The sequence below is a fragment of the Ixodes scapularis genome, unplaced genomic scaffold (assembly GCF_016920785.2).
Source record: "Ixodes scapularis isolate PalLabHiFi unplaced genomic scaffold, ASM1692078v2 PGA_scaffold0__279_contigs__length_252992795, whole genome shotgun sequence".
NCBI lineage: Eukaryota > Metazoa > Arthropoda > Arachnida > Ixodida > Ixodidae > Ixodes > Ixodes scapularis.
Window position 1 is genome coordinate 236,651,194 of NW_024609835.1, and position 16,135 is coordinate 236,667,328.

General features: G+C 46.4%; 1 protein-coding gene across 4 annotated transcripts in view; it reads left to right on the forward strand.

Moving 5' to 3' along the window:
* LOC8030577 (26S proteasome non-ATPase regulatory subunit 4) overlaps nt 1–13,689 on the forward strand; it is a 42,258-nt gene extending 28,569 nt beyond the window's left edge. For 2 of the 4 annotated variants that reach the window (XM_040222029.3, XM_029968602.4), the window contains 3 exons: nt 1,880–1,976; nt 4,621–4,773; nt 13,346–13,689. In XM_040222029.3, coding sequence (XP_040077963.1) covers nt 1,880–1,976; nt 4,621–4,773; nt 13,346–13,659 — 564 coding nt within the window. In that variant the 3' untranslated portion in view covers nt 13,660–13,689. The remainder of the gene's footprint in view (nt 1–1,879; nt 1,977–4,620; nt 4,774–13,345) is intronic. The other 2 variants (XM_029968604.4, XM_029968605.4) reach the window with 2 other exon arrangements.
* The last annotated feature ends 2,446 nt before the right edge of the window (nt 13,690–16,135 follow it).

The following is a 16,135-nucleotide window of genomic DNA, read 5'->3' on the forward strand; positions in this document are numbered from 1 at the left end:
AACATTACGGTGTCTGAATGCATCTCCAACTTGGGTAGATTCTTTTGGAAGCACGCGACAAAACAGTGGTGCCACGGTGCTGCTCCTATATGAGACGTTTTGCATCAAACACAACCAGGCTGGCTCAGAAATCCCATATAGCAGCCAACCTGAGTTTTTAAGGAATGTCAGCTTTCCGGAGTATGACGCTATACAAGACATTCGGGACCGCACTCACGGCTAGCTTATTTCACCCGAGACCGGGAAACAAAAAATGCGGATCCCCTTTGACGCACTGACGAAAACCTCCGGAGTCTTTTCTATCCCGGCATATCTACTTTGTCTGCCAGCGAGTAGACATGCTGGGAAGAGCAAAAAAAATTCTTGTGTAGATTTTATCAATTCTCGATGATTGAAATGATTGTCGTCTCATAGTAATTTTCGGACCATCGAGCACACAAACGCTTTGCGGAGGCATATTCCAACACGGATATACGAAAAATGTGGCACGGCTGCACAACCTTTGTCGGTTTTAAAAATTGTCTCTTTGGAGCAGACGTCGTGCGGCAAAGCAAACTAGCTCAATATGAGTGAAGGTTTGTTGCACTTTTTTTTCTTTTGGAGGTCATATGTAACTCGACATTTTGCAGTTTAAAGTTAGTTCAAGACACTGTGGATGATTAAGAAAAGTTTTAAAGAAATAAAAGTTGAGATTTTTTAGATATCTCAACTTTTTTTACCACATTTAGCGAAATCAACTGTTTCCGGATTAATAACACCGCTACGATAATGGCAAAGCAGGTATTTTTTATATATTTGTAAACTGCATTTAAAGTTGCTCACTTTGATACATTTTGCACCATTTTATACAAAGTAGTTTGTTTTTAAATAATTCTGGAATGTGTCTCTAAAACGTGTTTACTTCAAGTGTTTCATAGTCGTTTTTGCGTAAAATTTGTTATTGTAATTTTTACTATTCACTGTACTTGTTGTAACCTTTCATAAAATAAGTCGAAAAAAATAGTACCATGTGCGTGATTCGGTGCGAAATTTACGACTCTGCAAAGTGCCATAACGAAACCTTGGCAATCTACACTCGAGCTTCGAATTTTATATCTCAGGAAGAAAATTAGCTACGAGGTTTGTATACATTTGAATGCTTCTTCAAGAATGTGGTTTTCACACACATTTTTTACATAAATATAGAAATTGTGACCCGGACCGTCGTCGTATGCTTCGACGTAGAAATACTCTTCAGCTTCTCGCAAACCTTGAGCGCCTCCTGGAGGCGCTTGAGGTTTGCGAGAAACTGAAGGGCATTAGAAAGATCCCGAAGGTTCACGAGAAACTGAAGGGCATTGGAAAGGTCCCGAAGGTTCACGAGAAACTGAAGGGCATTAGAAAGATCCCGAAGGTTCGCGAGAAACTGAAGGGCATTAGAAATATCCCAAAGGTTCACGAGAAGCTGAAGGGCATTAGAAAGATCCCGAAGGTTCACGAGAAACTGAAGGGCATTAGAAAGATCCCGAAGGTTCACGAGAAACTGAAGGGCATTAGAAAGATCCGGAAAGTTCACGAGAAGCTGAAGGGCATTAGAAAAGTGCCGAAGGTTCACGAGAAACTGAAGGGCATTAGAAAGATCCCGAAGGTTCGCGGGAAACTGAAGGGCATTAGAAAGATCCCGAAGGTTCACGAGAAGCTGAAGGGCATTAGAAAGATCCCGAAGGTTCACGAGAAGCTGAAGGGCATTAGAAAGATCCTGAAGGTTTACGAGAAGCTGAGGGCCAGGCGTTAGAAAGACACGCCCTGCCGTCCCCATTCTGTTGCCAACCGTCTCGTCTGTCGGGATTCCCCGCCGGAGCCAGCGCACGGCGGAAGGTGACACAAAGACCCTACGCAGGCGCTGCGCGTGTCGATGGAGGAGCAGCGCCAGCGGCAGGAGGACGAAGCCCGCCGCGTGGCCTCGGCCAAGGAGGTGACTGCACCCAAGGCAGAGGGTGAGCCCTACGTCCGGATGCCTACGACCTCCGTTTTATTCTCCCACGTCGAACAGCCTTTGCGCTTTGACCAGTACGAAGGAGGACAGATGCATCTCTTCCGTGCCGGCAACTTTTTATGAGCTTTGCGAAACGAGGCCCTGCCACCCGTTGCTCACCCGAGGAGATGACTGCAGGCTTTGAACGATAGTCGCGCCACAGAAAAAGAAGTTGCACGGAGTAATAAACATGTTTGTTGAATAGCTTAAATCGAAGGTCAATGGCCAAGTGGTTCTCCAGTTGCCTGAAGACTGCCGTGCATGGGACACTTCCTCTTTGGAGTTGTGTCTGCCAGAGTCCCTGCTGTGCCACTCCTGGACACTGAGCTAGCTCGGCGTCCAGGAGTGGCGCAGTATTGCCTTCATTGCCAGTGAACCTATAAAGCCTTAAAGGGGCACTGACACATCAAAATCATATTTTTTTTTATTATCCGAAACGATTGAAAACAATGCCGGGACATTACCCTCAAAATTTGAAATTTGGGAATTCAGTATTTGTGAAGTAAAAAAACAATTTCCAAATGCCGAATTCGAAGTTCCCGCGCGGTCGGCGCCGGTGCCTTGACGTCAAAAATTGCGGAGACCTGAGAGTCGACTTCCTTTCACCACTCCCTGCTGTTGCCATGGCGACCCAAAGCGAGGAAGAAAGGAGTGCGCGGCGGCGTTGGGGCGGACCGGTTTTGAGCGGTGTCGCCTGTTTTCCGTTGGAGGATACAAATCCAGGAGACGGCACCACAACGAACTCCCGATTTTTGGTATTTCAAAAAGAAGGGCCGTAGTGCGTTCGCAATTGCGTTAAAAAACATGTTTTAGGATTGCCGTAATTAAATGTTATAGAGATGTCGCCTACAAAGCTTCTAAATTTCCTGATTTTTGACGTCACCGATCAAAAGAAGCGAGGAGGCGAGAGGCGGGAAAATCAAACGCCAAAAATAAAAAGGCGCGCGCGCGCGCGGGAAAACTTTTTTTCGCGATGCGGTTTTTTTTGCGTGTCTATGACTGCAACTTGCATCGTTTTAGACAATAAAAATAAATACGACCTTTGGGGTGTCAGTGCCCCTTTAAAGTGGTACTCTGGCATTTCTTTTATGGTCCCCGATGATTTGCCTCGAAATTGTTAACATACCCACCAACTGCTGAACTAGTAACGTAAATATTGGGCCAAAATTATTTTTTCTCACTGGCTTTTTCAGACTGGAAGTGTTGATTGGGCGATTTCAGGTAGGATTGAACAACCATATCTGGTCAACATTTTCATTCTTACAAACAAAACATTTTGCTGCTTTGTGCGCTCGTAAAAGTGTCTCCGAAAAAATTTTGCAACAAATGAAGTTATATTTTTGGAACAAAGTCTCAACATAGCTGTTGATCAGGTGCGCGTTTTGTGACTTGTGCAGAGTCGTCATTTTGGACCGTTATAAAATACAAACTGTTGTGGGCTTAGTATAGCTTGTGCAGAGACTGGACATGCAGTAGAATCAAAAAGTTTTCCATTGTTTACAAAATATTTTTATTTGATAATGAAAAATCCGATATGACACATATACAAAATTGTACAAATTTAAAGCTTTGTAGCTTCGCATAAAAAAAAAAAATTCCGGAAACCCGAAACTTCTATGATTGGTGTGCGTACATTCAAAATTCATAAAAGTTTTCATCAAACTGAAAGCGAGCATCTTTCCCAGAAAGTCAATCCAGCGTACGCAGCAGGCACGTAGCCAGGGGGGCGCCCATTGGGACCGGCCCCTCTCTCCGAAATCGGTCATTTTGCTTGGGGCCACCTCTCCTCCTCATACCGCATTTTATAATGGGGGGTGCCCCCCCCCCAAATTAAAATCGTGGCTACGTGCCTGGTAGGCGGATTGTTCATTTTGCAATATCTTGAAAATCATTTAACATAAAAGGCTATTTTTAATTTTGTTTTCGCAATATTGTTTTAGCTTGGGTAGATAAAATAAATCGCCACAGCACCCCATTAACCCTTTTGAGTGCCACACCCGAGTACCTATATTCGGGCGCATTCCCGCGTGGTCAGTTTCAGTTGGCCCCCTGCCTCTCCCAACTGGGATAAAATTATGTTTTTACGCTTATAGTGGGACGTATGAGAAAGCCACGAAAGTAATGTTTTGTCTTGCGATGTTACTTTTTTGGTGGCACGCATATATTTTGTGCTTATGCGACTTTTGTTTTGGTACGCTCCTTCATTGTTGCAGAATACCAAACCTACATCGCTCAACCTGGCACTTCTGGACAAACTTCGAGATCTAGAAACCGCCTATCAACTCGGTATTCAATGATTCTGAAGACGAGGATGTTCCAGTTCCCAATAAGCAAAGGCCGTGTAAGGCCTCTCGACGGAGCAACCACGACGTGGGAAGTCGAGGTGCCACCGCACTGTACCGCGTCCCGAAAAGTGCAATACGAGAAAACCGCCCTAGGTTGAAGGAACGTAGACATTGATTAACTTTTTGGCCCTAAAGTAGTGTCTTTTATAAATAAATATTCTTTGCAGAGCCCACTGTGTTACCGAGACGCAAAATTTGTTTGGTGTGCGGGTAAGGAGCTCGGTCTCCGAAGGGTTCATCATGGCAACTGGCATCCTGCAGGCGGCTCGACGGAAGAAGAGCTGCTGGAGCGTGCCCTGGCCATGTCCCTGGACCCCGAGCCCGTGGCCCCGGCCAGTGTGCTGCCGGACTTTGCCACCATGTCGGAGGAGGAGCAGATTGCCTACGCCATGCAGATGTCCCTGCAGCAGGCTCGTAAGATCGCTCTTTGTTTTGCCGACGCTTGTCCGAGATTTTGGGGGAAAACACGTCTGTGTTTACCCCCATCAGGTCTGACTGAAAGTGAATTAAGAGGGGGGGGGGGGGGGGGGGGGGGGGTTAATGACTAGTAATACAAAGTATTATCGCCGTACCGTGGTAACGCTAATCCATCACAAGTAAGTATGTTCTGGAGGGATGCATACTTTGGACAAAGTGTAGAGTTGCAAAGAGAGCAATACCTAGCTACTTTTATCAATGTATCCGGGGGGGGACGGGGGGGGGGGGGGAGGAGGGAGATCTTCTGCAAGGAAATTCAATTTTGCCACTTTTTTAATTGTGTGTTTTCTTAATTTATTTCTGGTCATCTTTAGAGGGTGTTTTTCAGAATTCACTTCTTATCACGAATTCGGTGCTTGTCGAATCCGTTGCTGGACTCTGAACTTTTTTTTTTTGAAAAGGGTTGAATTTTGTAATCTTTTCATTTCTTCAGAATTCTGAAAAATAGAGTACAGTAAACCCTCCTTGACTCGAAGTCATAAAAACTAGAAAAAGAAATTAGAGATAAGTGAGATACCGAATTTTCATTGCTCAGATTGCGAGCCCTTCCAACAATCGCGGCAAATAATTTGACACTCAGACGCGTGGTGCGTGTAGCAGGCACGTTGGGGAGAACAAAACAACTGCAACAAAATTATTCACAAGCAACACTCATAAGATGAGGCAACAAAACCAGGTACCAATAATGCAGCCCCCCCCCCCCCCCCCCCCCCTTTCCCAAAAGCTCTAAAAAAAAAAAGAGTGGAAGATAAGGTTCAGTTCAAAGCTTCAGTGCAAGGTTAGACAAACACAGCAGTACCTACCAAGAGAGAGAGAAAAAAAAAGAGGTAAGAAAACAAAAGTTTTTCAGTTCCCTTGCTGCTGCCATGACAAAATACTTTTTTCTTTTCTTTTTTTTTTTTTGCACATTGGTGAGCAAGGGATGACGCATCATTTTTTGTGTGTGTGTCTGGATTGTTGCTTCTTCCTCAACCAATGTTTAGGCCACAGGTTCATTATTTGATGTGCTCTGCCTGTTTTTATTTCTTCTTTTGTAATATTTCTGGTCAAGATTTGGAAAAATATCCAAGGGGGCTCCTGAAAACATTTCCGAGATAAGTGATGAGTAAATGCATTGTGCCTATGGGAGTTAGTTCCATGACAAGGAAGTTTTTCAGCTTAACCAATATTTCGATATGGCCGGGTTCAAGTTAACAAAGGACTACTGTGCCTTGTTAATTGTGAGAAAAATTCGCAAGAATATAGCACCATATACAACCCAAGCTCGTTATAACAGACCTTGATTTTTACCAAGGTTTTGATCTGTTGTAAGAGAAGTATGTAGTATGCAGATATAAAATTAAGCTATGTAGAGGAAAATCAACTGAACTTCACGAATTGGTATGTTATATCTAGAGCCCTGCGCGGATAACAGTTTGAGGATCCGCATCCGCAGACTTTGTATCTGCATCCGAACCGCATCTGCAAAGTTTTTGCATTACTGTATCCGATCCGCATCCGCGAAATGTGGAACCATGTCAATGTTCTTGCTAACCACCAGAGGTTACGATTACATTTAGACTAGCAAAATCAGCGGAACGGAAATCACGCAGAACGCACCCTTCCCCGCCGCACACGGAATCGGAAACTTTCACCTGCGGCCCCTTAACTCTCCCCTGAAGTCTGAACGCCTGAGAAAAAAAGGTAATAAAAAAATAAAAAGTTAGAAAAGAGTGGAAGAGAAGCAGTGGCAGGAAGACAAAATCCTTTCTGTGATGTTACCGAGCGTATGCGGACGCCTCAGGTCTCACGGTGTTTTCTGCCAGCCAGCGGGCAGATGCGCCGCGAAGTCAGAGTCCAAGGCCTGATCGGATCGACTAACGTGTTGTTCGAGAAAAATGGCGGCCTGCAGGTGCCCAAATATTAAAAGAAAACTTTCTTGTTGTTTTTGCTTGGGGCGGCTACGGAAGTTGCGCGCGGCAGCCGCTGGCATTGCTGGCGCCCTGGCGTCGTAACCGGACGAATATCAACTACCAGACTTTCTTGGCTAGAACTCTAAGCATACAAAAAAGAAGCAGGCAATTTAAGGGCTGCCTATGTGCGTGCGCCGCTGATTCCGAAACTTTGCAAACCGTGGCGCCACAGGGTCGCGCTCGCTGCTGAAGCACTTCTTTTGTTTTTGGTATCATGACCACACCACTCTGTGTGGAAAGGGGTAGGTTTCTTCTACTTTCTTGCGACTTGTTCGTTTAAGGTTTTCTTCGCCCGAAAAAGTTTTCCGCTCTTTCCTTGCCAAAGAACTAGCTTTCTCGGGACGATTGATGCCCTGCATTCTTTACTTTTACTTTTTTTATCGATAGCATTTTTGACGAGATGAAATTCATTAATGGAAGCGATCTTCAGTAAGAATCAGATCTTTCATAGAATCTCTATTGTTTCTTCAAAACGTGTTTTGTGGAAATAGGTTTTGTAGACAACATTTCACGGACATACATTTCATGGACACACGATTCGTCGACCCTGTACGTTTTGTGGGCACATGCCCCTGCAACGTTTTGTCAACAACGAATTTCTTCACTAAGTCGCTAAAAGCTAGCGCAACATTCACTAAGGTGTGCTTAACCAAACCATGTTCCCGTCCCCCCTGTAATCCAGGCAAGACGCTAAAAGTTTGTTTCGAAAATAGCAGGGTTGTGTGCGACAAAACATCTCAGGTTTTTCGATGGACTGAACACGGGAAGCCTTTCGATTAAACGTCGCATGTCGACGAAACAATCTGTAGATGAAACGTCAGTCAACGGACTGAATGCCACTGGGCAAAAGTGTAGATCTGGATCCGCGGATATTCACATCCGCATCCGATCTGCAATCCGCCAAAATCCATCTAATTTTTATCCGCATCTGCCAGTTTACTGCAGATATCCACGGATAATCCGCGAATATGCAGGGCTCTAGTTATATCCAAATGTCTGTTGTAACCAGGTCTGTTATTCGCGACTCCAATCCACTATAGGTGGCGCCACTCGTTTTCCAAAATGGCGGGTTTAGTGAGGGTCGGAGATATATGCCGCTGCTGAGCCTGTTTGCTTTGCTGGCTTCACAGAGCGACACAAATTATTTCTGCTTATACAAGGAAGCTAGGGTGTTATGGGCGCAAGTCACCTTTTTATCCTGAAAACAACAGAGGTATTTAGCGCAATATTTATGCCAGGAGGCACGTTTTAATTCTGGAGCGAAACCGAAACTAACTTCTATTTTGGATTTAATTTCTCGGTATATATCTTAATTTCAGATTGTTTCATAACTCAAGATGTGTCTTACACCGTAATTATTTAGTTAAAGAAGTTGCCCACGGAAAATTTTGTCCCTTTAAAGACAGGGTCTTTCATACACCTTAGAGGTAACATAGCATAATATTATTTGTTGATAAAATCTGCGCTGATATTTGTGCATTTTTGCTGCCTTTTCTCGCTCACACAATTGTCATGTGAAATAATAAACTGCGGGTTTTTCAATGGGTTTTTGGGTATTTAGATGACTAATTGCTTTAACATTTTGCCCAGCACAATAATAACAGAATAATTCCAATTTATGCAATATGTTCATAAAACGTGTGAATTAAGCGACGCTGTTCTCATTAGAAAAATTCAAAGACGGAATCCAAGTGAGGCAGCTAAAGTGTGCATATTTTTTTAAAGCAAAGCGTGACTGTTTCGTTTTACGTTTTTTGACGAAGGGCACACACAGACAACCTTTCGTGCCAGAGTCAGACTGAAGACTGACGTCTTGTTTATTAAATATAAAACAAAATAAAAGAATGGCACCTCTGGTACGGGGCGCTCAGGTTACGCGCGAAGCCGGGGGTCGGATGTTTATATCTCGGGCTGTCGGATGTTTATATCTCGGGCTCCGCGCGCAAGCGGTTGCTCTTGCTCGGTCGCTTTGGACTTTGGAGCTCGCTAGCGTCGGCGACTCCATAACATGCCTCTTTCTAAGGGAGCTTCAAAGAAGTGCCGAAACGGTCTGGCTCTTTTACACGCGGGCCGTGCCGAGAATGTTTGTGGGAGGTGTCGGCACACGTTTCCTCGGGCCTCGTGGTTGTTTCGGGGAACTCTTCGATGCATTGTTTATCTTCTTGATCGGGGAAAGGAATTAAATGCGTGCGATTTCTTCGGATCTCTTGACCCTCGGACGTTGTCCAATAAGATCGTGATGTATGGGCCTTGTTCTGAACAACTCCGGTTCACTTGAGGTTAATGACCCAAACTCGCTTTCCAGAGCCAAGTGGATCTAGTTGACGCACTCCGTGTCGCCGGTCGAAGTAGGTATTGCTTTTGTTGGTTCCTGTTTTCTTGCTCATAGCGACGAAGTTCTTTTTGGTCGGGTAGCTTTGGTTCCAGGAGCTGAGTGGCGATCGGTACGGTTGTACGCATCCTTCTCCCCATGAGAAGTTCTGTCGGACAGTATCCGTTGGGCAGAGGCGTTGATTGGTAGGTCATGAGTGTCTCGTAAGGATCTTCCGTTTTGCTGAGTGATCTCTTTATGATCTTCACCGCAGCCTCCGCCATCCCATTGCTCTGCGCATAGCGAGGGCTTGATGTGATGTGCTTAAATCCGTAGGTCTGTGACAACTTTGTAAATGCTGAACCTGTGGTTCCCGCAAACTGAGGACCATTATCAGACACCACTACTTCTGGGATGCCATGCCTCGCAAATATCGATTTGCTGTGCATTATTACGCACGCTGCTGTGAGGCTTTCCAGTCGGGCGATTTCGGGGTAGCGAGAGTAGTAGTCAACGACGACCAGCCACCATTTCCCGTGAATGAAGAAGAGGTCCATCGCCACTCTCTCCCACGGTCGACTAGGAAACTCTGATGGGATGAGGGGGAGCTTTCGGTTTTGGCCAGTCTTAATGCATTTTTCGCAATTCTTGACCAGGCGCTTGATATGATTGTTTATCCTCGGCCACCACACCGATACATTTCCCGTGCTTTGCATTTTCCTATGCCCATGTGTCCTTCATGAAGTTGTTGCAGGATATGTGGACGGCAGGATTCTGGTACCACTATTCTAGAACCATTCATGAGAAGGCTGTTTTGCACGGCAACGTAATGACAGTACTCGTAGTACTCTTTGAGGTCTGTTCCGAGATCGCGACGATTTGGCCAACCTTTATGGCTGTAGCTGGCGAGTCTTTGGCAAACATGGTCTTTGTTTTGTTCTGCCGTTATCCATTGGAGACTCGTTTGCGTTGCTGGTAGGGACGTCTCTATGTGTCAAATGAAGCAATCGATTTCTTGCATCTCTCTGTCTTGCCGCTGTGGCAGAGGGCTTCTTGACAACGAGTCAGCTGCTTTGAGTTCCTTGCGCGGAACGTGGACAACTTCAAATGAGTAGCGCATTAAACGCATGCGCAGTCTCTGATGCCGTGGGGTTAGGTCATCCAATGACTTTGATCCGAACAGATAAATGAGTGGTTTGTGGTCGGTTTCCAGTACAAAGTGCGTTCCCACGATGTAATCTCGGAATTTTTCGCATGCCCACGTAAGTGCCAAACCTTCTTTTTCAATTTCGGCGTACCTCTTCTCTGTTTCGGTGAGTGTTCTAGACGCATAGGCGATGACGTGATATGATCCATCCTCCTACTCTTGACGCAGCACGCCTCCCAGGCCGTAGGATAACGCGTCTGCCGATACAATCAATCGTTTGTTGGCGTCGTAAATTCCGAGAACGGGGCAGGTTGAGAGGATTTCCTTCCACTTTGCGAAGACTTTCTGCTGAGGATGATCCGACATGATGTCCTCTTTTGAACTGAGCAGTGACGATAGTGGATGCAGTAGGTCAGACAGGTGTGGCACGAATCGCCCTTTTTCCTACACCTGTTGCAGCCTGCGTTCTTCGCCGGGCACACGCTCCTCGGGTGAGCTTCTCGACCACACCAACGGCACGGTTTGCCTTTTGGTTTGGGTGTCGCGGTCTTCTTAGTAAAAGTTCGAACATTTCAACGTTCAATTCCTCGCTGAGCAGGTCCTGCTGCTGTCCCATTTTTGGCTGCTATACGGTCAACGTTGGCATCCTTTTCTTTTGTCGGTCGGAGTTCCACTTGTTGCTTCTTAATCACTTCCGATTGTCGCGCAGCAGCGATGGCCTTCTGCAGGTCCAGATCAGGATCCAGTTGAAGCTTTTCTGAAGTCCTGCTGTCCCGAAGACCAACAATCAGCCTGTCGCGGATCAATTCTTCCTTCAGTGGTCCATAGTTGCACGTAGTGGCTAATCCATGGAGAGCAGTGACGTACTCCTCGACGGCTTCCGTCTCCAGTTGCGATCTTGTGTTAAACATGGCTCTCTCATACACCACGTTTCAACGAGGAATGAAGTAACGCCTCGAAGTTCTTCATCACCTTCTCGAAATCTTGGGCCTCGGTGTCGGACAGCTTGAAGGTCTGTAGGACGTCTTCAGCTTGTGGTTCCATGATGTAAATGAGAGCTTCGACTTGGTGTGATGATGGTTGAGATGCCAGTCCTGATGCACTGTGGAAGCGCTTGAATCTCTTCTTCCACGCCGGCCATTCGTTAGGTGTTGTAAAACTGAAGGCTTCGGGTGGCGAAAAGTTGCCGTTACCGTTTGTTCGGTAGCACCGTTGTCGGCAGAAGTTGAGGGCTTGTCCATTGTTCCTTCGTTTGTAGTCGATCCTGCGCTTTACTAATTATTAGTAGACTCGCGGAGCGATCCCACTTCTGACACCTTGTTTCGTTTTACGTTTTTTGACGAAGGGCACACACAGACAACCTTTCGTGCCGGAGTCAGACTGAAGACTGACGTCTCGTTTATTAACTCTAAAACGAAATAAAAGAATGGCGCCTCTGGTACGGGGCACTCAGGTTACGTGCGAAGCGGCGGGTCGGATGTTTATATCTCGGGCTCCGCGCGCGAACGGTTGCTCTCGCTCTGGTGTTTGACTGTTTGTCTATCTTGATAACGATATCAGAGGTTTTCATGTGCTAAAAAAAAACAAAATATTTTTATGTAAATACTATTATGGTTAAATGGCATACTTTTGTGATCGCAGCGTTAATTGGGGGCATACATTGCCGCGATTTGTATTAATAATATAAAATATTAAAATTAAGATATTTTAATACGCAATTTTTCAAGCTCTTAAATAATTAGTTGCTTAAACTTAATTTCAAATGCACGAACAAGTATGACAATCTAAATGTGTTAACTATCATCACTGGTGCCAATTGCAGCATTTTCAGTTGCCATGTTATAAAATAAATATAGCTAGAATGAAAACATTCTAGCTATATTCTTTCATTTCAAGATTAGCTAGAATGAAAACATTCTAGCTAATCTGTGAAATTCATGTAAAATTAAATTAATTGAAGGTGCTATAAGGTAGCGACTTTTAGCAATCGGCGAGACTTCCAAAGTCGCCGCCAATATCGTTCCAGACCAAATCCCCCCCCCCAAGTAAAAAACAAAAAAGGAATCTTTTGTGAATTATTAATCTTTTTTAGACATTTATTTACTTTCATATTTACGCGCCGTCGTTTTGCCAATCTCAGCATTTCCAGATTGAAGGAACGCCTACCTGCTTTCGCGTGTATACTCACTGCAGCACGTTTTGTTGGTGTCGGAAGCCGGTGAAACAGTAGTGCGTTTTAGTATTGCGTATACGAGCGAACGCAAGCGCTGTGTGTTTGCATTAGCTTTGCGTGTTCCACACTGCGCAGGTGCGAAGCCCCAAATCGCGGTCTTGGATCGAAGCATGGCAACAACGCACACGTGCGACGTGGAGCACGCCAGCCTAACGCAAACGCACAGCGCATGCTTCTATGCGCAATACTAGAATCCTCCAGTAAGGTACAATCCCATACCGGCTGCAGCACCACGCTGGGACAGTGAAGGTTGTTGTTTGCATTCGGAAATGACATTTCGCGAGCCATAATGGCGAGGAGTTCCGCTGTGCGCGCTGAGCAGGAGAATCGGGAGACCCTCACTAGAGCGCTTCCTGTTTCCGCCGCAGGAGGGCGAGCAACGAGCTGGAGGCGCGAATAGTGACCTTAGACTGTACATGCCACAGGACTAATACTATCCGGCGTGCTTTCGTTGAGCTCGAACACGATTGCTGCTTGTCGCGGGTCGGAGATCGGGTGCACTCAGGGACGACTTTTGGCACCATTTCAAATGCGAAAAGCACACATGCACAACGTGCATGTGTGCTTTGACTGCAAAATCGCGGGAAGTTGTCCCAGAGTATAGTGACGAGGTAATTGGCAGGCCTCATCTTCAATAGTCGTCGACCGACCGAACAGCAGGGTGCCTCTTCGGGATGTCTTCAGCATGCACTCGTGCCTTCCGGGGGGGTTTTAGCTGCGCGTGCAGGTTCACGAGAACCTGCAGCATTATCAAATCTATGGCGGAAGTTCCCAACCGATGTTGTGCGCAGCATCGAAGCTACACATGACGTTGGTCGAGGCAACTCGCGGAAAGGTGTACACACCCCGTCCTTTGTTGGTCGCAGAAGGTGCGGGTGCGGCGGCGGGCGAGGCGGAGGAGCCCATGGAGACGGAAGAGCAGCCCCCGAAGGAGGTAAGGGCACCGGGGAGAGCGGGCAGGGTGGGCAGGGTGCTTCCCTCCCGCACCGACGCCGCAGTGAGGGGGGCGCAGGAGGAGTGCGAGCCCATCCGGGACCCGGCCTTCCTGCTGGGCGTGCTGGGTAGCCTGCCCGGGGTGGACCCGCACAGCGAGGCCGTGCGCAGGGCCCTGGGCTCTCTCACCCGCTCGGAGGACAGCAAGGACGAGGAAGGAAAGGACCGCAAGGATGCCCCGAAATAACGGACCCAATAAACCCCGTCTGCCCACGCACGGACTCGCCTCTTCTGCCGAGCTTGGAGTCGCACATGGAGCAAAAGCTTGCACTGCAGAACCCGGAGATCCGGGGTCCGATCTCCGCACCTGTCCATTTCGAGCTGGAGGAGCGCTGTGCAGTTGCATATCCCTATTGCGTGATGTGTGTCAGTGATCCCAGGCCAGCAGTAATACTGCACTGGCTGAATTTCTCGTGTACAGAGAAGACACTAGAGGCTGGGGTTGACTAACTTCCCGATGGAAATGCAATTACTACTTCGGTACCCGGATAAACGCCTTCGTCCTTTTAATGTCCCATCCCAGCCATGCAGCGTTCTGCCCTAGATCACCCTCCAGCTCAACAATTCTTAAAGGCTTCTGCAGCCAGATGCCGGAATGCCGCGACGACAGTCATGTCCGTTCGCTCCTACTTTTTGGCGGAACTTCCGCGACCAAATGCCAGGATCGAGACTGTGTGTGTCACGCTGGCTTTTGCGACTTAATTTGTTGCCCCTTTGAAACTACTTTTGATGCATGGTGAGTAAGAGGCACTAAGGTAAGAGTTAGAGATGCGATCTGGTGACCATAACTGTACTGTTTGATGAACACCATTCCATTTGACGACGCTTAACGGCTGGCCCAGTTTTTTTCTGTTGGTATAAAAATGACTGGATGGGGCAAACTACTGCCCAAAAGCAAACCAGGTGAAAATAGGGAGTAGGATAACTTTTGGTGTGCGATAAAAAAAGTTGGAAAACTGCTAGTTTTATATTTTGTGACCCGCGAAACTTTCGACTGCAGGCAGGGGCGATGAAGCGAAGACTATTTGTCCTTCCCAGTCAGCAACGTTTGCTTATCCCCTCCCGTGGCTAAGTGACACTACTTCTGTCGAGGTCACCATTGGACAAGGCCCTGCAGTTACTAGAACTTTTCTATCGTTCGGTGTTTTTGGAAAAATGGCAAATGATGCCAAAAAAGGGGGTGGGGGGGGAGTTATTTTTAGAGGGTGAAGCATGGTAGGGATAATGCGGTACTATCGCTGTTACGCTATTCGCGACTCCAGCAAAACGGACGCCACCAAGCGGGAAAACCGGGAACCAGCCAGACCAGATCGCTCCGCGTCTCTGGTGGCTTTCGCGGACACGTCTTGTCGGCACGGTGGCGAACAGTAATTTCACGAAGGTCCAAAACTTTCTTAAGTTTGCCCGAGTGTTCATTAGTGTGGTGAGGCCTCAGCAGATTGTTTCCTTCGTTCACTTGTTTGAAAGCCCGTTTACTCCCCAACACACGGTCGCATGTTTTCGATTTCTTGGATGGGAAGATTTCGCGGAAAAACGTTTTGATTTCTTGTCTGTCTCTAATCATATTCAAAGTGATGACTACTTGGTAACTAATAACCGGTTTCTTTATAAGGATGTAGACTGAGGACGACAGACGGTGCGTTGGCTATTCATCTTGGCTGCTTTTTGCCGAAAAAGCCTCTGGAGTCTGGACCACTCTGAAGGAGTTGGGCTGATTTCGCAATTACTTGATTCAGGAAAACCTGTTCGCTGCAAATGATGAATGAAGGAAATTATTGGCTGGGGGACAAGTCTCGCAACGTTAGAAGCTGTCGCAGCGTTATGATCAATCGCGCCTTCAATATTTATATTATACCCCCGTGGAAGCCAACAGCAATATACGTCTACATTGCTCAGGCTGACCGGCCACAAAAAAATACTAATTTTTTCTGTTCAGGATTCGAAGTCAAGTTCAACGCCAGAGAGGTTCTGCGTGAATCTCCGATGAAGACTCTCTTCAGTTTGTCTCCGTGCTGCAGGCTGGAACCATTTTGGCTAAGTTCAAGTAGTATCTCTCTGTCTGTCAAATATACTTTTATTCAGCAGTTGACCTAATAGCTAGTCAACTAAGCTTATATTTTAATCCGAACAATATACTAATATCGCTTTAGTGGGACATAGTACGTAGTATAATAAATGAACCGCTCGTCAAAATGACTTCTCGATTGCTGCTAAAACCTGAATTGAAATACGAGTATCAGCTGCTTAGTCGGGCGCCGGCGGGTTAACATGTTCCTTGGCTCAAGAAGCGCTTGCTTAATTTTCGTAATTTTCCTGCAGCCTGTGTTGCTGACCGAGCAGACGACTGAAGCTCTTTCTTAAATGCGGATACGCGCAAAAGATTGGTTTTGCGGACAGTTAAGTCGCATGGTCGAGGCATGCGAATTAGCTGAAAATTACTCTCGGTGGAACAATTTGTAGTCATCGCTGCTTTCCTTATATGATCAAAATTGATTAGTATATTACCGTCTCTCCGCACCCATGGTTTCGGTTTTGAACGAAATCTCCGAAACAAAAGTTTGACATGAAAAGAACGAAAAAAACACCGGGAAAACAAAACTATGCTTTGCAAGTTTACGTGCACCGGCTACACTTAACCGTCTCAGTTCAAATACCTATAAATT